This window comes from Mustela erminea, chromosome 13, assembly GCF_009829155.1.
Source record: "Mustela erminea isolate mMusErm1 chromosome 13, mMusErm1.Pri, whole genome shotgun sequence".
In the NCBI taxonomy this organism is placed as follows: domain Eukaryota; kingdom Metazoa; phylum Chordata; class Mammalia; order Carnivora; family Mustelidae; genus Mustela; species Mustela erminea.
In genome coordinates, this window is record NC_045626.1 from 7,681,149 (window position 1) to 7,707,857 (window position 26,709).

The following is a 26,709-nucleotide window of genomic DNA, read 5'->3' on the forward strand; positions in this document are numbered from 1 at the left end:
TCTGATGGACAAAGGTAATCCTGGTTGAGGGATGGGTAGAAAAGACAGCACAAGCTGCCAAGTGAGCTGACCGAGAGTGAAGGTGGGCTTGACCTAGCCCCAGGACCTACGGAGCTCTCAACCCGGGTGGTCTTGGTCACTGCTGTATCCATGGTGACCAACTTGTCCTCATTTGTCCAGGACTCAAGGGTGTCCTGGGACATGGGACTTTAAATGCACAGCTAACTAGGGTGACTTTTAGAGTGAACGTAGAGTTAATCATCCAAACCAAGACACTCCAGAGTGAAATTGGGGGGGGGGGCTATTGATAAATACACAGTTCAGCCAGGTGTATGTTGGGGCCATCCCAGGGCGCCTGAGACATGCAACCCTATTCACCGTAGACTACATTTATTTCTGGTTCAAATTCCAGGAAGTGCAGTGCACTGTTCAGCCAAGGCAGGAGACCTTCCCTTACCCAGCACCTTGCTATGGTGACAGACTACGGGGACAGTGACTGTGCTGTAAATGTTAACCAGACAGCTGAAATATGAACTTCATTACTCAAGTACAGACAAAACTTTCCTCAGGCTGGTAGCAAAGCAGGAGAACAACCATATGACAATGAGAAACATTGAGAAATTTGCCATAAAAAATATCTAGCAAGTGTCTATTTTAATTGAAGCACATCTATGTTTTGTGCCATTTCGGAAAGTAAAAATTCTTTCCAGTTCCTTGGGATGCAATGGTATTGACAGTATGAGAGTCTGAATCAGCCTTTCAGCACTTTGTGTCTTGAGGGGGCCTGGCTAGGGCCCAACGAGGGTGGGGTGCACTTGACCGTGTAACATGAGGTTGGAGTTGGCTGGCCCGGGTGCTCCAGCACGGTTGGCTGTCTGTGTCGTCACCAAAGAGCTTGTGACTGGAGGCCCCACAGCAAGCCCAGGATGGAAGGGGCTTTGACCCCACATCCTCTGCAAAGCCCATAGTCTTTTTTTTTTTTTTTTAAGATTTTATTTATTTATCAGAGAGAGCAAGCGAGCACAGGCAGACAGAGGCAGAGGGAGAAGCAGGCTCCCTGCCGAGCAAGGAGCCCGATGCGGGACTCGATCCCAGGATGCTGGGATCATGACCTGAGCCGAAGGCAGCTGCTTAACTAACTGAGCCACCCAGGCGTCCCAGCCCATATTCTTTTCTTTATGAGCATCGCTGTCATGCCCTCTCACTATCCAGGGTGCAGAGGGAATGTTATCAAGTAGCAGCACAAAGTAACGGGATGTGGAGGAGAAAGGCATGAGCTCTGTCCGGATGGCTGGGGGAAGAGATAGTGCATGTGTCCAAGCCCCGGTCCGTCCACGGAGTGTGTTCATCTGCTGCTTCCTGCGTCACTTGGACCTGAGTTTTTCCCGAGGTCTGATGCTTGAGGTCAGGAGTCCTGACAATGTTTCAGTATGAGATGAGATGAGACCATCAGGAGAGGGAAGGGTATCAGCGGAGCAGGAAGCTGGAGGACGGTGGCCCGAGGAGTCGTGAGCACCGCCCGCTGAGCCCCCGCCCACGCGGAAACCAGGTGAGAAGCGGCTGTAAGCTCTTCTCCAGCTGCTGCCTGGCAGAACGGCTCTCATTGTCTTCTTGTCCTGGGCGTGTGTGTGTTGGAAAAAGTTCTTCACTTAGAGTGTTAGACCTGCATAACCACCGAAGAGCAGCAGAGTATCCCTACACATTTAAACACCAGATCTTTGTGGGGCACCTGCGTGGCTCTGTTGGCGAAGTATCCGACTCTTGATCTCAGCACAGGTCTTGATCTCAGGGTCATGAGTTCAAGCCCTGCATCAGGATCCATACTGGGCATGGAACCTACTTTAAACAGGCAAACAAACAAACAAAAAAACCAGATCTTTGCTAACTTGGCTAAATTTATTTCGTTTTAGGATACATATCTTAAGGCAGCCTGGCTGGGTCAGAGGATATAACAAGTCACATTTTTCATATGCATTGCTTAACTCTTGCATATAGAAAATGCTTACCCCTTGACCTGTCCACAGCAGGGTTTGGCTATCCATGTTTCTGCCCACTGTTTCTTTTTTTTTTTTAAGATTATTTATTTATTTATTTGACAGACAGAGATCACAAGTAGGCAGAGAGGCAGGCAGAGGGAGAGGGCAGCAGGGTCCCCACTGAGCAGAGAGCCCAATGCAGGGCTCGATCCTAGGACCTTGGGATCATGACTCGATCTGAAAGCAGAGGCTTTAACCCACTGAGCCACCCAGGCTCCCCCATCCGCCCACTCTTGTTACAACAGTCACTATCATTCTCTTCATTTATATGTTTACATATTCCATGTGCAAAAGTTAATATGCCATTATTTTAAATTTCATTTTTCATAGCGAGATTAAATACCTTTTCACATTTTTCTGTTTGAATTTGTTCTTATGTGAACTGATGTTTGATATATCCACTGCCTGTTTTTCTGTTGGGGTATTTGTGAGATTTTTTTGGTCACTGATATTTAAGCCCTTTATGCTTAGAAAATGTTACACTGTGTCTCATACCTTTCATATAACCCTCTCCTGATTGTCAGGATTTCTTGCTTTGTTAGCGTACAATGTTTGCAATGCCACAGTTTTAAGGTTTTTCCTTTAAGATTCGTTCATTTATTTTAGGGGGGGGGTGTGGGTGTGCAGAGGGAAAGGGAGAGAGAGAATCTTAAGCAGAATTCCCACTGAGTGTGGAGCCTGACACAGAGCTCAATCTCACGACCACGAGACCCAAACCATGACCTGAGCTGAAACCAAGAGCTGGACACTTTACTGTCTGCGTCACCCAGGTGCCCCCAGTTTTAAGTTTTGTGTAGAAAAAAGCTATCATATTTTCCCTGACTTTGGTATAAGATATATATACCTTAATATATATGTGTCTCAATATATTTTATATGTATGTATGTGATATCAAAGCAAAAAATGCATCTCTGTCTTCAGGCTTATCAAGCATATTCTCCAATGTTTTGAATATTTTTCTTATTCAAATTATGAATGCATTTGCAGTGCATTGTGCTGCAACAGGTGAGGGTTACCGATCAGAGTTCTTCGTTGTAACTTGCCAAACTGCTTCTCTCTAAGTTGGAAAGGAAGCAACTTATCGGAAGGGCACAGGACTTGCCGCAGGTTGCAGAATGAATGGGTGGTGGAAGCTTGTTCAGTGCCCCTGGGCTGGCTGCCCACTGGGCCTGGTGAGCACGTCTCTGAGGCCTTGCTTGGGCCCAGGCACTCTTGTCTGCTACTGGGCATACCAGGACGCCCAGTCCATTGCTGCTGGCAGAGCTCGGGTGCCGCAAATCCATACCCCCGGCCCCTGGTCAGAACGGGCCCTGTAGCCCCGCTGCTTCCCTGCTGTGCTCCTAGGCTATGGTGGTGAATTCTTCAGGTGTAGATGTACTCAGCAGAGCCTAAGGTCCTACACCTGGATGCAGCTGCCAGGACCGTACCGCAGGTGTGTAGAGCTTGTGCTGCCCAGGGAATGGCCAGTGACCCCATGGAGCTGACTTCAGCCTTTTCCGCTGGTCAGTTAGCTTCTCTGGGACCACGTGGAAGACAAGCCATTTTTTTCCCTGTTGAACTGAAGTGGCACCATTATCATATGCTGCAAATCTGTAATTCTTTTTTTTAGCGCAAAATTAATCTCGGTTTCTTAAAGAAAAAATAAAAAGTTGACAGCCTGACTTACAGAACAACTATTCACTCTCCAGTCACTACTGAAAAATCTTTTTCCATGTGACCTAATTACACTTTATTTAATGCAACTTTAATTATGAGAAAACATTTTACACATACGTGAAATATCTACCCAGTGCTCATGAACTAGAACACTGGGTAACACTGGAAGTTAGTTGTTAGTGTTGAAAAGAAAGTAAAACCTTCATGTGAGACAAATCTGTTTTAATGAAGAGAGTATTTAATGTTCCATAATTATTTGAAGTATCCAGGAGAGCTAGGCTCTTTTTTTCTGTAAGTCTGTACGGGCCTCTTCCTTGGCTCAGCAACATTCTCAGTATTCTTCCTGAATGAGGCTTATCCTGGCTTCTTGGACAAGAGGAACTTCTGCCGCAGATCTAATTACTTCTTTCACTAACTCTCATTTAAGACTTAATGTTACTCCCTTTGATATACTATGTAGATTTTGTATACTTGCTACCGATTCTCGAGATACATTCATATATATTCATACTTGTGTGTGTACACACACACACACACACACACACACAAGTGTACTTTTTTACTTCTAATTTGGATATAACAAAATAAAGCTGTTGAGTCTTATAAAACTATTTTTAGTTTTTTATTATTTTATTATTTTTATATTATTATTTTTATTTTATTATTTTTAATGTATTTATTTAGTTTTTTATTATTTTATCAGTTCTTTTTTATTTGATTCTTTAGTGTTCTCTAGGTTGAGCATCTATGAGTAATAATAAAGTCAAAATAATTCTTCAATATTTACAGTTCTTATTCTTTTTTTACCTATAGAATCAGTTAAAACTTTCAGGGCGATATTAAATATTGGAAGTGATAGTGGCCATTCTTGTCTTAGGAATTTAACTGAGATTCTTCTAAGGTTCTACCATCAGGTCTGCTATTAGTTTTCACCCAGTTTTCTTTATTATGCTAGTTAAATTTCAAAATTGCTCTGAGTTCTTATCAGGAAAGGATATTTAAAGTTGTCAAGTGCCTTTTGGCATTTCCTGGACTGGTTATATTTTCTTGTGTAATTATACTATAATTGCCATTTGTTTATTGGGAGCCTAAGACATTTGTTCTGTAGTATTTCTTGCTTCCTCGTGGGGCTCTGAACTCCTTCTTCTCTCCCTGTATCTCCCCGACACTACTAGCTGCTCTAGAGCCTGGGCTGCATCCAGGTCCCGGTTACTCTGGTAAGAGATCTTCCTGGGTGGGGCTGTTTTCTTCCTGCTATGTCACTCGGTCCCCTGCTATCTGGTTGTACCATTTTAGCATGAGGTTAGGGTTGATTAGAGGGCTCATGTACTGTCAATCAGCAGTGAATCTCATTATAAAGTTCCCATTAACCTTCCACTTAATGGCTTTAGTATCTAGAAACAATGGTCCCCTTCTATTATTTTAATAGGAGTAACAAGAAGGCAATGAAAATTAGTATCTATTGTTGTTTTTCACTTAGTAGCTGAATTTTTCTATAAAAAGAAATTTAGGTCACCCTGAAATGCAGTTTGTACAGAGAAGGAAGGATGAATGCTTGCTTTTCCACGTGTTAGAATACAGAGCTGGTGCCCTAGTGACCCCAGAGAGGCAGGAGGTAGCGAATGTAACACTCCGTCTAGTGATGTCGTGATTTTAGCTGCGTTTCCTATTTCTGTCAACACATGGTAATGTTAAAGCGTATTTTTACTTTCAAACCGTTCAAAAGGCCCTTAATAAGGGTCACTAAAAATAATAATAATAATAATAATAATAACATGGAAGGAATTTTGTTCATCTCTGGGAGTGGTAGAAAATCTTTATTCTGCGCCACTGACTTTCCTCGTGGTTACCTCCATTTGTTCTCCTGGTTGGAACACAGGACGGCTGTTCTCTGGACGTGTAAAACGGTTTCATTTGTTTCAGGATGTTTTTATTGTTTCCTTGGGAATTCGTTATTGACCATGTGATCTTTGAACATCTCCCCTAAAAATTAGCTTGATGTTGCTTTCCTGGCACCAAGACAGTGGGATTCTGTATTCCTCAGGAACAGATACAAAGCTAATTTTTAGGTTCTTTATTTTGCAAGATTTCAAGAACTCCAGGGAGAATAAAAAAAAAAAACCCAAAGTGAAAGACCTTATGAAGACCTTACAAAAAAAGCTATCTCCCCCTCACTTTCTTAATAATAGCAATAACATTATAATGGGATGTGGGAGATAATGATGATGGTAATGGTGGCTCTGGGGATGCTGTGTGTGTGTTATGTTGCATGTGGATGGAGGATTAGGAAGTGACTATGAAAGAGAAATTTAGGGAAAGACCTCGCCTATATAAACCTGGATTTGTAAGTCACGGAGAAAGCAAGATCAGTTTTTAAGCCTGGACCCCATAGATGGGAGTGGCACCTACTGTTGAAATAGGCTCTGCTTTTGGTGTGATGTGAATCATTTGGGTAGACAGCGGCTGTTTCAGCCAGTGTTCGATGTTCAGTTCAGGACCCATTGAATCATTTTGAGAAAGAGTTGGCCCCAATCAGGAACATTTATCTTCGAGTTTGTCCTGCCAAAATTTATGTGCCTTTTGGATCGAGGCTATTTTTCCCCCCCTATTCACTGGAGAAATAGAAAAATGAGGCAGAAGAAATAAACCACATATTGGAAACAGGATGGCCTTTGGGTTTTGATGAGCATATAGGCCACATACGATGAACCCTCATAGGTAGAAGCCATACCCTCGCCTGCTTTCAACAAATAATGATCTAACGGGCACCTGCCGCATGCCGGGTGCCTTGCAAGGCTCTGTGGAGCAAGCAGCCCACAAGACCTCACCTTCAGCTTGACGGGCTTCATTAGGCTCGCAGAGGAGACGCAGCAGGTAAATGGGCAGTTACAAAGGAGTGCTTCAGTAAGGAAGCCATCTTCATCTGGGGTCCTGAAGAAGGTCAGAGGAACATCTACCCCCGGCGTGGGGGGCTCAGGGAGGGTACCCAATAAGGGATGTCTGAGCTGAGGCCTCCCTATGGGAGGAGATAAGAGAAGTCAATGCAAAGGAACCCTGTGTGCAAAGCCTCTGCCCCGACAGGTGGGTCTGGGGTAGAGAACTGGGGGGGTGGGGGGAAATGTAAGACATTCGGCTGGAAAAATGTTAGAGATCGATCTTGTCCAGCCTTGTAAGTCAGTAAGAAGTTTGGGTATTCTTCTGAGGATGCTGATACAACGAAGATAGTGACATGAGTCAGACAGATCTTTTAGAGGACTTCCCCTGCCCCACAGTAAGTGCTCAAGAATGATCTGTGCAATGAAAGACAGCTTCTACTTTTCCTTCCTTCCTTCCCTCCTCCCTTCCTTCCTTCCTTCCTTCCTTCCTTCCTTCCTTCCAGAGAGTGCAAGAATGGGGAGAGAGGGGCAGAGAGAGAGAGAGAGAGAGAGAATCTTAAGGAGGCTCCACACAACATAGAGCCCTATGCAGGGCTTGATCTCACGACCCCGAGATTATAATCCGAGCTGAGATCAAGAGTCGAACATTAAACCACCTGAGCCAGCAGGCACCCCTGCATTTCTTCTTCACGCTTTCAGACGCGCAGGGGGTCCGCAGAAAGGCCAGCCCCGCACGCGCGCCGCATCCGAAACTGTGCGGGGCGGGCCGGCCTCCAGCACCGCCTTCTCCTCCCAGACCCGGGCCGTCCAGCCGGCAGCTCGGCCAACTGCCCCAGGGGCGCCTCGGCCACGGTCCCTCGCGGTGGTCTCACCCACGGGGCGTCTCTATGACTCAGGAATCCGAAGAACACATAAGACGAGCTCTGTGGTCCTCGGGAACGACTTAGAGCCGGTTGTTTCGAAGACGTGGAAGCCGCTAACCTCGCAGACGGCGCTCAGCAAGCGGCGCGGGGCGCGTGTGCGGCGGAGCGCGGGTGAGCGCGCAAAACCCCGCCGCGCATCTGGAGGGCAGGAGGGAAGCTCCGATTTGGGCAGAGATGAGCAGCGGCCTGCACGGCAGAGACTTCCGAATACGAAGGACGCTGCTGGGCAGGAAGACACATGGGGAAGAAAAGGCAAAACCACCCACTGAAAGTTTCTGTGCGTCGTTGGCAGCTGAGGGTTAGGGCCGAGGAAGAGAAGCACGTCGTCTCCAGTGGCAGCATTTCGGCGGGTGGGGACGCAGGGACCGAACTGCGCGTGGGTGTGAGTGAGGCTGAGTGGCTACGTGGTGAAGACGCTTCTAGAAGCGGTTACACTCCTTGACTGGTTTTCATCCTCCAAAAAGCCCTGCGGAGTGACATGTTAGTGCTTTGCTTCTGCCCCCACTGGGAGGAGCCCTGGAGGAGAGAAGAGCCCAGGAGCTCCGGGCCGGACGAAAGCCCTGGGCTGTTCCTGCCAGGACGACCCGGAGACAACAGGGAGGTCCCCAGGGACAGGAGGGGGCGAGGTGAGGAGGCCGCGACAAACAGGAAGCCCCTAACCAGACCCACGGCGGCGAAGGGGGGTTACAGCGAGCAGAAGCAACATCTCAAGGTTAGTAACCTTCTAGAAAAAAAAAGTGGATGTGGCTGAGCTCACACTTTTTTTTTTTTTAAAGATTTTTTTTTTTTTTTATTCATTGGACAGAGAGATCGCAAGCCGGCGAGCAGTAGGCAGAGAGAGAGGAGGAAGCAGGCTCCCTGCTGAGCAGAGAGCCCGATGCAGGGCTCCATCCCAGGACCCTGAGACCATGACCGAGCTGAAGGCAGAGGCTCAACCCACTGAGCCTCGCAGGTGCCCCTGAGCTCACACTTTTAACATAAATCTCGTGCAGGGGAGTAGAGACTGTCCATGAAAGAGTGTCAAGTAGATTCAGCAGGAAAAGAGCCAGTGACAGCTGGATGGCTGATGTCTGTCCTATGAACCTGTAAGTTCGTGGATGGGAACAGTTCAGCCAGACGGTGTCATTTAGGTCCTTTCTCACAGTGCTTCTAGAAGAATTGTGTTTGTAGTAGGTCTGATAGTATGTTCCTTGAGAATAAGGAAATCGAGCTAATTTTACTAGTGTCTGCACTGCTTAACCTTCCTTCCTTCAAGCCAGACCGAGCAAGGAGGACCTTAAATAACAAATGCCTGCTAGCTGAGTATTTATTACCCTGTGCAGGGCTTGGTGACCTTTCTCTGTCACTCATCACACAGTTACTATTTTCGGCTCTGTAGGCCATGTGGTCTCTTTGCAGCCACTCATCAGAGTACAAAAATAGCCATGGACAGACAATGTAGAACCGAGTGAGTACGTCCCAGTCCGAAGGGACTATTTGTAAAGGGTCCAGCAGGGGCTGGATTCGTCCCGTGAGCCACAGTTTCCAGAACCCTGTCCTGGAGGAGCTCTGCTGCAGCCCAGCTGAGGTGTCTGCTTTGAATGGAAGCTAGGCCTTCATGGGCCGTCCCTCCAAGGTGATCTAACCCCTGGGGCAGCTCTGTGACTTGCCCGAGTTCTAAGGGCCTGGCAGTCTGAGGGAAATCATGTGCCCTTCCTTCGTAACATTCTCCTGAGGCGACACTTTGAGGCAGGGAGCAGAAACCTAGACTAAAACCCTCCTGTTGAAGTCTTGCTGGAAGGAGGAGCCTCGCAACAAGGACATCCCAGCCAAAGGCATCTAAACTCTCACATCTTGGGGGGGGGGGAGGGGGAAGAAAGCCCCCAGTCTTCCCCGCCTTGGTCCCTCCTTCTCAGAGTCTAGCACAGGCGAGACTGTTTTGCAGCCCTCGGCAGGTCAGCCGCTGTCTGAGCAGGAGTGGGCCGGGAGCAGGTAGGAGCGGCTTCTCTGTGTACACCTGTGTCCGGCACCGCCCGGGGACGGTTGCCTACTTGGGTGACTGCGCAGAGACAAGAATCCTCCCAACGGCCAGAGAAAGCACATCTGGGAAAGCAGAACGTGTTACAGATAGCAGAAACAATGAAGCTGAGGAGAGGGAAGCGTCTGTGTGTGTGGATGGCCTAAGAGAAGGAGACAGCGTGTCCGAAGGCTGTCGTCCAGCCCAGGACGCCCAGCAGCATGCGGTGCGAGGCAAACCCGTGCAATGAATTTCGTGCTTGCGTGGTTCGCTGAGACCTGTTGGATAGGGGAGGAGTCCAATAATATTTTGATAAATGACTTCCTTGAGGATGAAGCTCTTTTATACAGACAGCTCTATTAGAAAAAAACCTCAAGCCAAAATTCCTTCATAAATCATGCAAAAAATGGCTCCCTCCGCAACAGGAATAGCTCAAGGGCGTCTCTATTTGTCTTTGGTTCGATGCTGATGAATAGAGCTTGTCCTCAGCAAAGTCGTAACAGCTGAACTTGATCTCGGGCTGCACGTCCTTCTGTATCTTCCATTTGGATCTGTAGCCTCCGGGGCCGGCATGTTAGTCACTGCAGAATCGAGTCACCGGTAGCGCAAGTGCTGTCTTCGTCTTTCCTCGGACTTGGCTTTGGATGCCTTGGGAATGTAGGGTCACTGCCCACTATTATCAGTTCATTTCCCTTTTCTTTTCTTTTTTTTTTTTAAGATTTTATTTATTTGACAGAGATCACAGGTAGGCAGAGAGGCAGGCAGAGAGAGAGAGAGGAGGAAGCAGGCTCCCTGCTGAGCAGAGAGCCCAGATATGGGGCTCGATCCCAGGACCCTGAGATCATGACCTGAGCCGAAGGCAGAGGCTTAACCCACTGAGCCACCCAGGCGCCCCATTCCCCTTTTCTCATAATCCTCCTGCACCCCTCATTCTTTGCTCTGGAGGGAAGCTCGCCGAGGGCTGTGGGAGCGTCTGACTGGAAGATTCTGTGCTGCGTCTCGTTCCCGTAGGGTGGCACCGCGTGCCGCAGCAGAGACGTGCCGTGTCCCCCGTTCCTCTTGCCGCTCTACCTGCACCTCTGCCAACCTGCCTAGCCCTGACCACACACACACCATATATATATGCATTAATAAATACACAGACGTTAATATAAACGCATGCAATGTCTCGGCGTGTGTTCCATGAGCACTTAGAGATTCTTTCTTTCGTGAATCATTGCTCTGACAGCCCGGACTCTGCTCTGCGTCATCCGTTTCTAGCGGGTGAGGAGCTGCGGCGCAGGTGTGCGACGGGACTGCGCTCGCAGCTCGCACGCTGGGGCTCCATGTGCGTTTGCAGACCAGACAGGCTGAGGGACCACGTGACGTCAGTCAATGCAAGGCCAACAGCGACATGCGGTGGCTTGTGCCGTTGGAGAGACCTGAGGTGCATCTGGCCTAATGCCATTTACGAGCGGTGAAACTCACGCAACATAAAATTCAAGTGTGCAGCTGAGTGACATTTCACACATTCGCAGCGTCCTGCCAGTACCATCTCTATCAAGTTCTAAAACATTTTCGTCGTCCCAAAGCAAAACTCTGTGACTTAAGCAGTCGCTCCTGGTTTCTTCTCCCTTAAGCTCCTGACAACTGATCAGATCTACGGATTTACCTATTCTGGGTGTTTCACACACATGGAAGCTTAAAATATGTGACCCTTTGTCACTTAGCCTGTTTTCAAAGCTCATTCGTGTTGTAGCCTGAATCAGTATTTCATTCCTTTTTAGAACTGCATAGTATGCCATTGTGTGGACATACCACAATTTCTTTATCCTTCCTTCTGTCGATGGACATTTGGGTTGTTTCCACCCTCTGACTCTTGTGAAGACAGTTGCTGTGAACACTGGTATGCAAGTATTTGAGTGTCTGTTTTCAGTTTTTGGGGGTATAAACCTACGACTGGAATTGCTGGGTCTATGGTTATTCTGTTTAGCTTTTTGAGGAACAACCAAACTGTTTTCCACAGTAGCTGCACCATTTTCCATCCCCACCAGCCGTGTACAAGGATTTCAACTTCACTGTGTCCTTGTCAGCACTGTTATTTGCCTTATTTTTCATTATAACCATCCTAAGGAGCATGAAGTGATATCTTCTGTGGTTTCAATTTGCATTTTTTCCCTAATGACTAGTGATGTTGAGCAACTTCTCGTGTGCTTGTTGGTTGTTAGTATTTTTTTTTAGAGAAATGTCTATTCAGGTTTTTTCCCATTTTTAAAATTTTTTTTTACTTTTTAGTATTTTTTTTAGTCCATTTTTAAGTTGGGTTGTTTGTCTTTTCCATTGTTGAGTTATAAGAGTTTTTTTTAATATATTCTGGATTCTAGACCTTTATTAGATGTATGATTTGCAGATATTTTCTCCAGCTCTTAGGTTTTTTTTTTGTTTTTTTTTTTTTACTTTATTGATGGCAAAATATATTAAGTATTTTGAAATAGGTCATGCTGTGTCTGTCACAAGATCACTCCAGGTACAGAGTGTGTGTGTGTGTGTGTGTGTGTGTGCATGAGAAGAGACACAGGTCTAAAGCAGGGCACGGTGCAAGGGAGGGCCAGTTAGGAGGACACTTTCTTGAGGGATTCAGGAATTCTTGGTACTGGGTATAACTCTTGTTCTATAATTTTATTTTTTTGTCAGTACCTATCAAGAGGAAGTGCTGTTGTTACATTTGATGTGTGGAGTTAATTTTTCTGACTCAGATGTAAATCCTCATTGCCCTTACCCCCTTAGTCCACTCCCCACAGGCATCCAGGTTCTCTTTCAAAATCACAAAACTGTCCTCACCACTGCCTCCGTAAGATTTTTAGTGGCTCTGTGTTGCTGTCCGAGTTGTGTTTAATATGCCATGGATGTGTCCCAGGGACAGTGTTTGGTGCTGTGGTTACAGAGGTAAGCAGGATGCTGTGGTTCCTGAAGGCCAGGTTTGAACTTCTCCATTGCTGTCCTTCAGGATACTTGCAATCTGGACCCAACATCGTGGTTGTCTCTTTCCCAGCACCTAGACCACAGTGACACCTTTCCCCTGAGATTTCCTCTGTTGTCACGCTGTTACCTCCTTCCCTTCCTCCGCTACTTGCAAAGTCTTAGTTAGGTTGGAACGCCCAGGATCTGGTGCATTTTTTCTATGAAACCTTTTGCAATTAGAATGAATTTTCCCCTCTCTGGGCTCTGCCAATACTTGCTCAAACTTGACTTCTATAGAATTATCAGGTTTTATTATAATAAATTGCCTCTGTGATCTGTCTGATCCAAGATACTACTGCATGCCTTGAGGACAGAGACCAAGTCTTTCTCCTACTTGCTCATACTTTCTCATACCTCCAGGGCCGCTGGAGGGTAGCTGGCACAGCTCAGTAAATTTTTGGACAGACTATTTTTTTGAATTACTTGCAAAACAGAGATACCTCATCTGACTCTATCATACAGCTGTTACAGGTAAAATTCCACAGACGTGAAAGCTTTTGGAAAACCGAATGCTGTGTACACATAAGGTGGCCTATACAGTACCATATGTATACATTCTAATTGTATACTGCTGATCTCGTGCTTCCTGAAAAAGTTCCAGATTAGATACTGAGGTTGAACAGCAGACACCTACTGGTAAACTTTGGGATTGAAACCAGGTTCAGAGTTGGCCGTAGGCAACATTGTCTTTAGGGATTCATGTTCCTCCTTTCAGTTTTGACCTACTTTTTATTTTGACCCTCTCATCGGGGGCCAATTCCATAGAGGAAATAATGTGTTTTTATATTAACATGGTAATATGTTCCTAAAAGTTCTTAAGAAACTGAACTGTTATTTAACATGAGGGAAGGGAACAATGATGAACCTAAAAAAAAAAAGGAAAAGAAAAATCAATCACATTTGATATTGTCCTATAATCATGTAAGATGTAACCATTAGGGGAAAGTGGGCGAGGGGGTGCTCTCTGTACTGTCTTTGCAAATTACTCTGACTCTGTAACTATTTCAAAATAAAAAGTTTAAAGAAATCATCCATAATGGTAAGTTTGTGTATGTCCTGAGCTACAAGAGTGTTGTACACTCTTGTAGCTCAGGTCCGTCTGTGGTCCTTTCATGGCTTCCAAAGCAAATGCCTGAGGTCAATGAAAAGGTAGACGTAAAAGGTAAAAGGAAGGCCATGCCCAACCACAGTCCACACTGGTAGAGCCTCCAAATCCCCGACACCCCAGGCCCCTCCCCCTGCCCTTCGGTCTCTGCTCCAAGGTCAAGTTCTCAGGGAACTTGACCTTTCTGTCTAAAAGGGAAACCACCACCAGCACCGCCCTATCCCTACTTTCCTGCTTTGTGTTTTCTTTGTGCACTTATTCCCTATAACTCACTCTATTTTTTACTATTTTATTTCCGTTTCTGTCTCCTCCCACTAGAATGTAAGCTCCATGATGGCAAGGACTTCTTCTTCTTCTTCTTTCTTTCTTTATTTATTTTAAATAAATTGACTGTTGTATCCTAATTGCCTAGAGCAGAGTTTGGCATAGAGAACGCCCTAAGCCATTTGCTGATTTGTTCAATGATTGAATCTTTGTAGAAAATAAAAGCTTGAAAATAAGCAATTTCCCCGAGAGAGAGAAGTGATTCAAATCTGCTCATCCTTGTGCGAGAGCAAACCTGACTTTGAAGCTCAGACCTTTTCCTGTGTTCGTTCTTCAGAAAAAGAAGGCACGACTGATAATATCTGAGAGGAAGGAAGCAGTGCATTGTGCTGGGCCTCTGCATGTAACATTATAAAAATTGTCTTTTTTTTAATAGACCAGCCTCCCCAACGGTTTCCAGAGATGGATTATCTTACTTTCTTCTTCGCTATTCTTCACGTATACAGAGGTAAAGATAATGTCTTCATTTAAAAAATTTACTTCTTTTTTGGTCTTCTAGTGTGACATGTTTAGAATTTATAATGCCCTTTAGTAGGCTCAGATAATTTCTCACTTGTTTAGGAAATCTACAAGTTACAAATACCTCTTATCGGCAGTGGAAACCTTTTTAGACTACGGTAGAAACTGCTAGCGTTTAGCGGGGTCGCAATTTGCTCTCTTCCTCGGTCTTAGAGAGCTTAGAGTAAGATTGAGGTGTCTTTTGTTATGTCAGCCATCAAGCCTAACTGAATAAATGTGATGTTGTGTATTTCAGCGCTTTGTGAAGAGATGGTTTGGGACACGACTGTTAAACTTGCTGAGAATATGAGCCTGGAGTGTATATATTCATCTCTGGACACCTTAGTTCAGCTGGAATGGCACAAGATCACTACGACCAACAGAGAGCTCATGGCCATTTTCAGCCCTACTTACGGTTTGAGTGTAAAGCCACCCTATACTGAGAGGGTTTCCTTTTTAAATTCCACCATGGCGCCCAATGATATGACCCTGTCCTTTCATAACGTCTCTGAGGCCGATGTTGGCTTCTATTCCTGCTTTCTGCACACTTTCCCACAAGGACATTGGGAGAAGGTGATCCAGGTGGTTGCCTCAGGTGAGTGGACATTTTGTTCTCCTTCTTACCCATCTACGACATTGAATCTTAAAACCCCAGTAGAAACTATAAAATGCTCTATCATGTGTTTGTGGTATTTTCCAATTTCACTTCTAGATCTTATGATGTTATTGTTTTAAAGAACTAGTTCTGTGAATCAGTTTCATTTTTCCTAATGTGCTGTGATTTCTGAGTAGAATAGGCATCTCACAAATTAGAGTGTCGTAGGAAGAAGAGCCCAGGTTTTCTCTTGTCTCAACCATGACTAGAGCCTGGACTCAGCCGATGTTGGCCGTGTTCAGGTCCAGGACCAGATCCTTCCCCTTGTGAGCTTCCTCCCCGGGATGGAGTGCCGCTTCCTTCCACTAGGCACTCAGTGCTGGCTTCAACCTCTGTGTGTTCAGAGTCCTCTCTGTAACACCAGATCTAGGTTTCTTAGTGAATCTGGGCAGAATTCTTCAGGAACTGGCTCCATTTTTTGCTTCATCCAAGTTCCTAAGAGATGAACCTTCAGAAACTGCAAGGTGTCATTTCAAGAAGGATCAAATGATCTCCTAGATATTTTCTGCCGTGTCTATCAGGGGTTGGTTTGCTGCTTAGTGAGTTAGTCCTTCGAGTAATAGCCACGTGGATTGGGTACGGTATATTGGAAATACATGGCTTTTCTAGCCTTTAGTTTCCTCAAAACCTTATGTTAGTGGATCGATCCCCTCTGTATCTCAGGCTTCTGAATAGTAAACTGAGTTAATAATACCATTCTCTTTGTCGAATGGCTTAGGGATCCTATGGTTAAAGACAGAGGACAGTCAGGAGTGGTGGGTGTTATTATTGTCACTATTATTGTTCCCTATGCTTTCAGTACAAAATGACTAATGATGAAATTTTGAGATGTCAGAAATAGTTTGGAATCGTGTGTTTCTTGTCTGAAGTCTCTAAAATTATATCCTAAATGGATATTCAGCAGAACACATTATATGACATGTGCTGGAGGGCTTGCTTTCCAAGGGATGTATATTATAAAAGAACAACTGGGGCGCCTGGGTGGCTCAGTCGGTTAAGCCGCTGCCATCGGCTCAGGTCATGATCCCAGGGTCCTGGGCTCGAGTCTTGCATCAGGCTCCTTGTCCAGCAGGGAGCTTGCTTCTCTCTCTGCCTCTGTCTGCCACTCTGCCTGCTTGTCCTCTCTCTCTGGCAAATAAATAAGTAAAATATTTTAAAAAATAAAAAATAAAAGAACAACTTATAGTATTGCATTGGGGATAGCAAATAGTTAGAAGATAAGGAAACTTCCCATGTGTTAGTTTTCTTTTTCTCTATGGATGTAGCTAAGCTCAAAAAAGGTTTTGTGTATATGACGGAGGCTTACGAAGTGTCTGTTAGCAAAATCTCTTTAACGAAATATTTATTATCGAGTCCATTTTGTCATGGAATGCCTCATTTGCTTTGTGTAGTCACCTGTTGAGGGCTGTCAGTGAGTTTTTCACGTATGGACCACTTTGGATCAGCCGTGCAGATGAAGGAGAGGGTTGGCGAGGGCCTTCGGGTGGAGAGAGCTAGTCCACACCTGGTCTGATCCACCAAGGCCACAACGAGCTGGGACCCCCCCCTCCCCCTTCGTGTGGCGAGCTTTTGCAGTTTGGATTCCCAGATCAGGAATTCCAATTTCTGTCAAAATAGAGCTGATGAAACATAGGGAGAATAAAGGTCCCGGGCACAGGGAGGTTCACAGTTGGGTGGCATGACTCCGCCGAGAGAGCTAAGGTGTGGCATGAGGACTGCAGTTCACAACGTTGCAGTGCGGACTGCACGTCCTAAGAAAGGAGATATCAGGCGCTTTCCCTGGGAAAAAAAAGTGTAACTATGTGAGAAGAAATGTCAATTAGCTTGATTGTAGTAATCGTCTCACTGTGTGTGTGTGTGTGTGTGTGTGTGTGTGTATGTTTCTATTTATCAAATGATTGTATTGCATGTCTTAAATACACACTTTTTAAAAAAAAGATTTTATTTATTTATTTGGAAGAGAGAGAGAAAGAGAAAGAGGGGAGGGGCAGAGAGAGAAGCAGGCTCCCCACTGAGCAGGGAACCCAACGTGGGGCTCCATCCCAGGACCCTGAGATCATGACCTGAGCTGAAGACAGACACTTAAACAACTGAGTCACCCAGGCACCCCTAATATATACACTGTTAATTTAAAAACAAAACCAAAAAAAGGCATTTTGACCTCTTCTGAAAGTTGAGGATAGAAAATAGAGCTAAATTATAAACTAAGTTGTGATCACCATACCAAGGTGGGATTTTTAGCATCGTGTATGAACAATTTTGGTAATATTCTCTGCTTTTATCATCCAGATTTATTGCTTCTATCATTTTCTTGTGGTTAGACAAGGGGGATCTTTACCTTCTGGGGCTGTTTCAAATACAATGGTAGGATTTTCAATCACTGGTCAAAGAAAGGAGAGCCTGTTTCTTCACATAGATGAATTATTCATGATGGTGTTCTTTTTTTTTTTAATGATTTTATTTATTTGACAGAGAAAGAGACAGCAAGAGAGGGAACACAAGCAGGGGGAGTGGGAGCAGGAGGAGCAGGCTCCCCACTGAGCAGGGAGCCCAATGTGGGCTCAATCCCAGGACTCTGGCACCATGACTTAAGTCAAAGGCAGACACTTAACGACTGAGCCACCAGGTGCCCCCATGATGGTATTCTTTTTTTTTTTTAGTTTTATTTTCCCTGTGATGGTATTCTTAAGCATGCTTTGTCATGATTGTTTTTGATCATTTATATATACTTTTTAAAGATTTTATTTATTTATTTGACAGAGAGAGAGATATCACAAGTAGACAGAGAGACAGGCAGAGAGAGAGAGAGGAGGAAGAAGGCTCCCTGCTGAGCAGAGAGCCCGATGTGGGGCTCGATCCCAGGACCCTGGGATCATGACCGGAGCCGAAGGCAGAGGCTTAACCCACTGAGCCACCCAGGTGCCCCTGATCATTTATATTTTTAAGTAACAGATTGCGGTAATGGGCTGGTGAGAGTATTCCACTCATTTTCAAAACCTGGAGGAATTACTTTTTTTTTTTTTTTTTTAAAAGAACAAACTAAAAATGATAGTGAATTTAAAAAATAGTAGCCATATCTCAAAGCTAACCTTGTATATACTTTTAGTTTTCGGTTTGTGCTTTATTAACGTAGTATCGGGACCTGCAAGCACGGCACGTGTGTAACTCGGAGGAGCTGTTGATGGTCTGTTTAAACGACAAGACTGGAGCTGGAATCCAGAAATCCTAGTTTGTATAATGGGTTGTGAGGCCTTCAGAAGGAAGTCCTACATACGCTGATTTCTCTTCTTTGCTGATAGCTGACTACGTTAGAGGAACTTGGTCAGTATCTTCTCATTTAACCCCACTGCCCACGTGGATGTGGACATAAGCTTGATTTTCCAGGCAAGGACTTGAAGTGTGGTGAGTTCGCAGACTTCGTGTGTGTCCCGTTGGATAAAACTGCTGTGAGGAATGGGAAGTGACAGCTTGGGGTGGGGGGCATGGAGCTGAGGGGGCCCTCAGAGGAGGGTCAACCTTGGTACAGCCTTGTGGGCCCCACTCCCACCGGGCTTTCAGCTCAGGACTGAGCAGCAACTAGGTCAAGCTTATTCTAGATAAAGGTGCTGTTATGCAAATTTATGTTACTGATTGGAGATGTTAATGGTGAGCAGGGCTGCAGGCATTTACTGCTTCAGGGAGAAGCTGCCGGGGTGGCTTGGGTGGTAGGGAACCTTCCAGAGGCGGCCTGTTCACGGCAGTTTGTGTTGGAAGAGGGATCCCGCTGAAAATTCCTGCAACCCCTATCTCTGGCCTTACTAGTGGGTTCACGGGAATGTAGTTAAGCTTATGGAAATGACCCGCACAGGGCGCCCACCCACCCGACTCCACAGTCTACCTTCCCCCAACTGCCTCCTGTGCTTGCACCCAGGGTCATCTCCTCTAATGCTTCCGAAACCCCGTGGTGGTGGTGATGTGATCCCACCGTGCCGCTGGTGGAAGTGCTCAGGGTCATCGACCACCTGGGGGCTGTGATTTGCCCAGTCTCAGCACCCAGAGGAGACCAGTCGATGTTGGCGAAGTGCCAGGAACGAGCGGAAGGGGAACTCCTGCACAGTGCGCAGGGAGGCGCGAGGACCGAGTCGCACTGGATCTTGAAGATGTGGAGGGTATTTTTCTGAGAGAGACAGATGAGGGGAGGAGAGAAAGTGGAGAGGGAAGTGTTCTAGGGGCACAAGGAAAGTCTGACATCCACGCAGGATGTGGTTCCCTCTCTGGGCTCTGTGGCCCCTCGCTGCCATGAGAGGTAGCCCGAGGGGAAAAAACAGGGGTGCCCGCATCAGCCAGGGGGCTCAGCATGTGGTGTGCTGGGGTCCCAAGGAAGGTTTTATGCAGTAGATTCTAGGTTAAAAAAAAGAAGCTGGAACAGCGCAGTGTCACAAAGAGCCTGAGAAGTTAGGCTGGCCGAGATCTTCATTGCCTCAGGGAGTCTGAATTTCACTATGGGAAATCCGTGGGAAGCTACTGAACATTTTCCAGAGGGAGACACATAATAAATCTATGTTTTTCACTACCAACAAGATGAAATTAGTTGTAGCTTATAGGAGGGGAAGAGTTTAAGGTCAGGGTAAATAATATTTCATGGATTGGGGCACTTATCCACAGCTGGTAGGAGTGTACATTAGTATGTGTATTATATTATTGGTATTGGTAATATTCAGGGTTCTCCTGAGAAACAGAATGAATAGGTTGTATATGTATATAGAAAGAGATTTATTATAGGGAATCGGCTTATGTAATTATGGAGACTGTCAAATGTGGACCAATAGGCTGGAGTCCCAGGAAGGACAATGGTGCAGATGAAGTGATAAGGCTTCTGCTGAGATTTTCCTCTTCTCTGGGGAAGCAAGTCTTTTTGTTCTATGCAGGCCTTCAACTGACTAGATGAGGCCCACCCACAGTATAGAAGGCAATCTGCTTACTCAGAACTCATCAATTTAAATGTTAATCTCATCCAAATGTTTCAGTGAGTGGCACTAGAGAGGAAAAGAGGTTCCTCTAATACTAAGGACCCAGAACTGTTGGCAGTGTCAAGAAATCCCCTAATGAGAAAGATTCTAAAGACCATGTTGTCCTATGTCTTAATTGGGGCGGCCAACCCAGAATCATCAATATGTGCTTTCCTCTGGCTACTTGTTTGTTTATTAATTTTGGGATGATGTCAAGATTTAAATTTTATTTAAAGCTGGAGAAGGGGCAGTGTCCCAGATCTGGTTTGTGTCAATGTGTATGCTGATTTGTGGGAGCTGAACCTTCTTATCCTTATTCACTCATCAAGTCTTTATTTAGAACCTACTATATTCGAGATAATGTCTGTGGCTGGAAGCTAGAAAGATGTGGATCTCAGCTCTAAGTGGTATGCAGAGTACTGCGGGAGAGAAGAGCTGTGTGTTGCAAAGTAGAATTAAGGAGTGAATGCTGTTGCAGGTCCTAAAACAGGATTTACTTTTAACCAGGAGATTCAGGATAGAATCCCTGCAAAGGGGGAATTTCAAGTTAACCTCGAAGGAGGTAGGTCAGAATATTTGGACGTGGGGATGGGTGGAGTAGCATTTTGGGAGAATTGCTTTATTTATTCGTTTATTTAAAAAAAAGATTTATTTCTTTATTTCAGACAGACGGGCGGTGGGGCATGAGCGGGGGAAGGGACAGAGGGAGAGAGAGAACCTCCAGAAGACTCCCCATTGAGCTTGGAACCTGGTGTGGGCTCGATCTCATGACCTGAGATCATGACCTGAGCCGAAACCAAGGGTCAGACACTCAACGGACTGAGCCACCCAGGTGCCCCAGAATTGCTTTAAATATCATCTAGAAACAAAGATAGCTTTGGCTCTGCTTTGACTAGTTTGCGAGGACATTTTCATTTTGTATAAATGACTCCGACACCACTACCAATAACAATAGCAAATGACAGCCAGACCTTCCAAACACACACAACACACCAACAACAAACTTCCAAACACACCACAACAGATGCTGATCAACAATTAGTGCAGTTTCTTCTGGGTCACAGTTCGTGGCTTAGCTTATCTCCACATGTTGACTTAGCGCTTCAAAAGGCAGAGGAATCTAGATATACGATATGGTTATATTTTATTGTCTATTTTTAGCAAAAATCCTTTGATTTCAGCTTTTATCGCTCCCAAATTCAGAAGACAGGAAGAAAATGTATGAAACTGACACTCTTTTGTCTATTAGTGACAGGTACAGAGTGAGGCAGGGAGGGCTTGGTCTGAAGGATGCTTCTGCCTGTCAGAAGAGATTCCTGACAGGGCTGAGAAGGCCACAGGAGGGGAGGATTTCTTGCCCTCCTGTGACAAGAGTCACCGCTGCATGCCAACGTGTTTTGTCCTTGTGTGGACTGTGGGTTCTTTCAGCTTTGCCCATCATATACATCTCTATCACTCCGAAGTTGTTTGTTTTTTAAGTGGGGCAGAGAAATAGAAAAATAGTTTCAAATTCACTCTTTAAAGAATTAAGATATAAACTCTTTTTTTTTTTTTAAAAGATTTTATTTATTTATTTGTCATAGAGAGAGAAGCGAGAGCAAGCACAGGCAGACAGAGTGGCAGGCAGAGGCAGAGGGAGAAGCAGGCTCCCCGCCAAGCAAGGAGCCCGATGTGGGACTCGATCCCAGGATGCTGGGATCATGACCTGAGCCGAAGGCAGCCACTTAACCAACTGAGCCACCCAGGTGTCCCAGACATAAACTCTTAAGGTGCATTCTTACCAGCTCGGAAATAAGTCATGAGAGTTTTCTTGTAGATACACATATACACACATCACATACACACACATAAGAATAAACAATGTTTCTGTAAAATGTTACATTTCAGCAGTTTTTCATTTAAGAAAGAAAAAATATATAAAATAGTCCCTATAAGAAATAGTCAACTGTTGAAACAGAAACACTTTAAAGGATTAGAAATCTCTCTCCTTAATAAAATAAAACAGAATATAAAGAAGTAGATGATAAAGAACGTTTTTAAGACTTGCGAAAGCAAGGTTAGGGTCACTGAACTTCTCAAGGGTGAAACCAATGGGAATCTGAAAGTGGAGTAGTTACCAGAGCCTATGCCAAGGTTGCTTTTACTGATCTGTTTTCCATTCGCTAAGCCCGGAAAAGAGCATGCTTGAAAGCACATAGGAAATTCAGTAATCAGACTTTCGGGGAACAGCTCTGTAATCAAAAATCAAAAAGAGATGCCTGGGTGGCTCAGTGGGTTAAGCCTCAGCCTTTGACTCAGGTCATGGTCTCAGGGTCCTGGGATCCAGCCCCGCATCAGGCTCTCTGCTGGGCAGAGAGCCTGCTCCCCCCAACCCTCCGCCTGCCTCTCTGCCTACTTGTGATCTCTCTCTCTCTCTCTCTCTCTGTGTCAAATAAATAAAATAAAATAAAATAAATCAAAAAGAGACGAAAAACAGGCCAGCAGGGGCAAACCAGACCTCAAAAAGAAGACAATGCTGGAATGATAATTAAATTTCACACTGTAATGGCCGCTCAAGTTTAACAAACAGGCACAGGTCCCTGTTTGGGTTTTGTGAGAGCAGTTTGTCCGTTTCAGTCCCTGTTTGTCCGTTTCAGTCCCTGCAAGAGAGCTGCCGTCCTCTCGTTCCCTCCACACTCCGTATTGGACACGTCCGCCGTAGCAACATCCAAAAGAAAACTTTCCTTTAGATGTATTAAAATGTTCTCAGGCAGCCCAGAGCAGGGATGAAATCGGCTGTGATCTTTGAAACTGTTCTGTTCACTTGCACAAACTCTACCTTTCCTTGAGTAGGTATTTTTATTTCTAAGATGACCCTAGGGTAGGGACAGGTATTTGGCTGAATTTCCTGAAGGGAATGAGCTACAAGCTCAAGTTTACGAACAACTGCCCTGTGGCTCCTGAAGGTCATTATTATTATTTTGAGAGAGAGCCAGCGAGGGCGAGAGCACTCACATGCGTGCAGGTGGGGAGGAGGGAAAGGCAGAGGCGGGGGGGAGAGATGGAATGTTCAACAGGCTCCACGCTCAGCACCTGATGTGCGGCTCGGTCTCACAACCCTGAGATCTTGACCTGAGCCCAAACCAAGAGCGCTTAACCAGCTGAGCCACGTAGGCGCCCCGTTGAAGGATTTTGTTCGTGCACGTAGAGGCGTGCAGTTTCAGGTTCTCCTTTAACTTTGAGTGAGCAGGACAGCTCACACCTCTCCCGTCACTGTCTGCCACCCCTGCCGGCTCCGCAGCGCTCAGGGAGGTGCTGACTGCGGTATGTGGAACATGTTTCCCCCGAGAGTGGGTGCTGGCGTGGGTGTGGGTGCCAGGGCAGGGTGGGGATTGCGGCTTCATGTGTCAGAGCTGTCCCAGCGACTGGAACAGGCCAGCCCACGCAGCTTGGCCCAGACTCCTCCCCTGGACCCTCTCTGTGTCTCTATTTTTTATTTTTTAAATTCCTCTTATCAAAGGTTGAAAGCTGTAGAAATCACACCTTGTCTTCCAGCACTTTCCCTCCGAAATGTCTCTAGGATTAAAGGGTGGGTGTCAGCGAACCTTCAAAAGACCATTGACTGATCAGAGTATTTACTGACTGAGAGGAAAATTACATATTTGCATTTTGTAAGATAAAAATGGATTTTTAGACGTTGAAAAACGAATGGAAAGGAAATGAAGTATGGCAAGAGAGGAGGAAAAGTGAAGCTCTGAGCTGCTCGGAGGGTTTTCCCCTTGAGCTCTTGCTCTCCTGTGCGCCGTTCTTTAGCCGTGGTAGAAGACGACTTGGTTTCCAAGTTTCGCTTTTTGCTGCCGGTTTTGGGTTTTGTTTGGTTTTATAGGAAGTGGAGGTTGCAAGCAAGATGGCTTTTCCTTTCCTCTCAGAAAATTTGTGAAGACGTTTAAGATTTTGAAACCATTAAGAATTTTAAGACTATCAAGTCAGTCCTTCAGGGATCAACGCGAAATGACTCCTCCAGGCAACATCTCTTCTACTTGCTCCACCATAGTTTTAATTAAATAACTCCGCTGATGGGGCTTCTGGCACTTCCCTGGAGAGATGATTCACAATCCAATAAATCTCAGTGTGAGAAAATTTTCCCTGACTTCAGCTATTTAACCACAACACACATTTTATAAAACAGTCTTCCTCACAATCTGCCCAGAGAGAAAGGCCCCCGTTCCCCTGAAGATTCATACAGAAAGCGTTCTAAGGACGGAGCCACGATAAGCAATATTCACATTTAATAGCACCGTAAATAGCTTCCGCGCGTCATACCTGCCGACTGCAGTGGGGTGATGACTGCGGCCAATGAGAACCCAGTCTGCACAGGGATTCTGCGAACACTACGCGCGCCCTTTAACTAGCAGAATACTTAAGAAACATAACGTTCTCGTTTTGCAGACTAGCTCTCAGAACACATTTGTCCCCTTTCTTGGCAGGCTACATGAAATGCCGTATGCTACCCAAACCGCTATTTCCAGAAGAGTTTAGTGAAGGAGCGTGTGTGTGTATTCCCTGTATATAGGATGGTTTCCTTCCTGACATATAAAGAATCCAAACCTTCAGGAAGTTTTAGGTCACCCACCTAATCCATTCCATTAATGGGTAGAGTACATTTCTCTCTCTTTATAACTGGAATCACTATTGGAAGGGTACCATTTTTCATCTGAGAAGCAGCCAAGGAATTCAACTACTTTCTCTGAGACAGAGATTGGTAACGTTCAACAGCGTCCCCAGATGAGACGAGCGTCTGTCCCGTTGACTTATGACATCATATTTCTCAAAATGTCTCTTTATTATATACAAAAAATGCAGTCATTCATATAAATAAGTGGGTAAGTGTAAATAAAAAACATTTATTTAACAGTTAAAACATCTCACTTCTTCCTTCTTTTCTTCTTAAATCCTAGAAATGGTTCCTAAAAGCATAAATATTAAAGAAGAGAGAAAAATTTCTAGTTACTGACATTGTGTTTTTTTGAGCTGACATAGTTTTTGAATTTTATTCTTAACTATTACTAATTATATTCTTAACTATTAACTACTATGTTTTCAGTGAAAATAGCAGATTTGAACCAAAGGGCATAGTATTAAAATTTGTTGCTCAAATGACCCTTTGCGGTATTAAAATCTCTATTATTGGGTGAATATTGATAATAGTAATTTTTTAAATTGTGTAAACCCTTTCTAGATCTAGTAAAGAGAAATTTAGTATTTGCTGGGGTGCCTGGGTGGCTCAGTCAGTTAAGCATCTGCCTTCAGCTCAGGTCATGATCCCAGGGTCCTGGGATTGAGCTGCACATCGCACATCTGGCTCTCTGCTCAACAGGGAGCCTGCTTCTCCCTCTGTCTCTGCCTGCCTCTCCCCCTGCTTGTTCTCTCTCTCTTATTGTCAAATAAATAAATAAAATCTTTTAAAAAAAGAAATTTACTATTTGCTGTGAGGAGATGATGAAATGAAAAAGAAAGTCTTTGTTTTCAGGACATTTATAATCTAATAGGGGGAGTATGTATATACTTGTTAAGAGTCATAGAACAATGTTTTGGGAGTTGAAAGGTGACAGAGATTACTGCCAGTATCGGGGAACCATGGAAAGTGTCTGCACCAGGCTGGAAATCCAGGTACGATTCTAGAAGGAAAGTGTGTCACGAAAATCATCACATAATGGAAATGTTCTTTGCATTTGGAGCATACAAAACAAAACAAAACCCAAAAAACAAAATACAACAACTTTGGTCACAGCCTTAGGGGAAGGGCAGCAGGTGTGAAGCTTAGATTTTAGGACTTCATTTGGTGATTAGTAATGTTTTCAAATAGTGGAAGTCCCGTGTTGGTCATGATTGCAGCCATGATTTGGAGCCATTACTCTAGCGACTGCATATGGGATGGTTTAGAGGCAGGAAAGAAGCAAAATTGGAGACTAAGAAACAGGCAAGAGTAAGAGAAAGGGACCCCGCAGTCTTGACACCAAGCAGGGGTGCCGCCGGGCTGTAGGATCAACCAATGAAATCTTCACAAAGACTCTGCTCCTTCCTAAGTTACAAACACATCCCCCCCGCACCTCCCAACCCCCGGTCCCGGGACCTCAAATTTCTTCTTCCCATTTCCTTTCTCTTTCATTCAACAAATATTTATTGAATATCCACGGTGTGTTGGGGTCTGCATGGGATTGGGGGTACAGTGAGGAAATGTTCCAGTCTCTGATTTCAAGCTCAAGTCTCCTTTGGAATGCCCCTCGATGCTTCCTCGAGTGCAGGTGTATAGAGCGGGGGTGGGTGGTGACAGGATGCCGGTGGCGGCGATGTGTTGGAGAAGTGGCAGCAGAGAGGGGAAACAGGACCATGCAGCAAGCTTCCGAGAACAAAAGATGCTTGAGCTTACTCAACGGGGAAGATCAGAAACTTCCTGTTTGAAGACTGTTGTGCTGCTGGCAGGATGGCATCGGTGCTTGAGGGAAATCGTGCTAATGGCTGAAGCAGAAGCGAGGCCGGCATGCTAGGGAGCCGCGGGAGGCTTCGTAAGGCAGGAGTGTAAACGAGCCCAAGTGGGTAGTGGAGCCAGGTGGCGAATTAGGAGGGGTCGATACCCGAGACAGAGAATTTGATCTGCGGCCAGCAGGAGCTC

At 45.3% G+C, this 26,709-nt stretch overlaps 1 protein-coding gene across 6 annotated transcripts in view; it reads left to right on the plus strand.

The window, feature by feature from the left end:
- Positions 1 to 1,378: 1,378 nt before the first annotated feature.
- Positions 1,379 to 26,709, plus strand: part of CD226 (CD226 molecule) — a 79,684-nt gene continuing 54,353 nt past the window's right edge. For 3 of the 6 annotated variants that reach the window (XM_032310156.1, XM_032310159.1, XM_032310161.1), the window contains exons 1-3: positions 7,874 to 8,203; positions 14,293 to 14,364; positions 14,671 to 15,009. In XM_032310156.1, coding sequence (XP_032166047.1) covers positions 14,319 to 14,364; positions 14,671 to 15,009 — 385 coding nt within the window. In that variant the 5' untranslated portion in view covers positions 7,874 to 8,203; positions 14,293 to 14,318. Of the gene's footprint in view, positions 1,550 to 7,873; positions 8,204 to 8,356; positions 8,577 to 14,292; positions 14,365 to 14,670; positions 15,010 to 26,709 lie in introns of those variants that run through there. The other 3 variants (XM_032310157.1, XM_032310158.1, XM_032310162.1) reach the window with 3 other exon arrangements.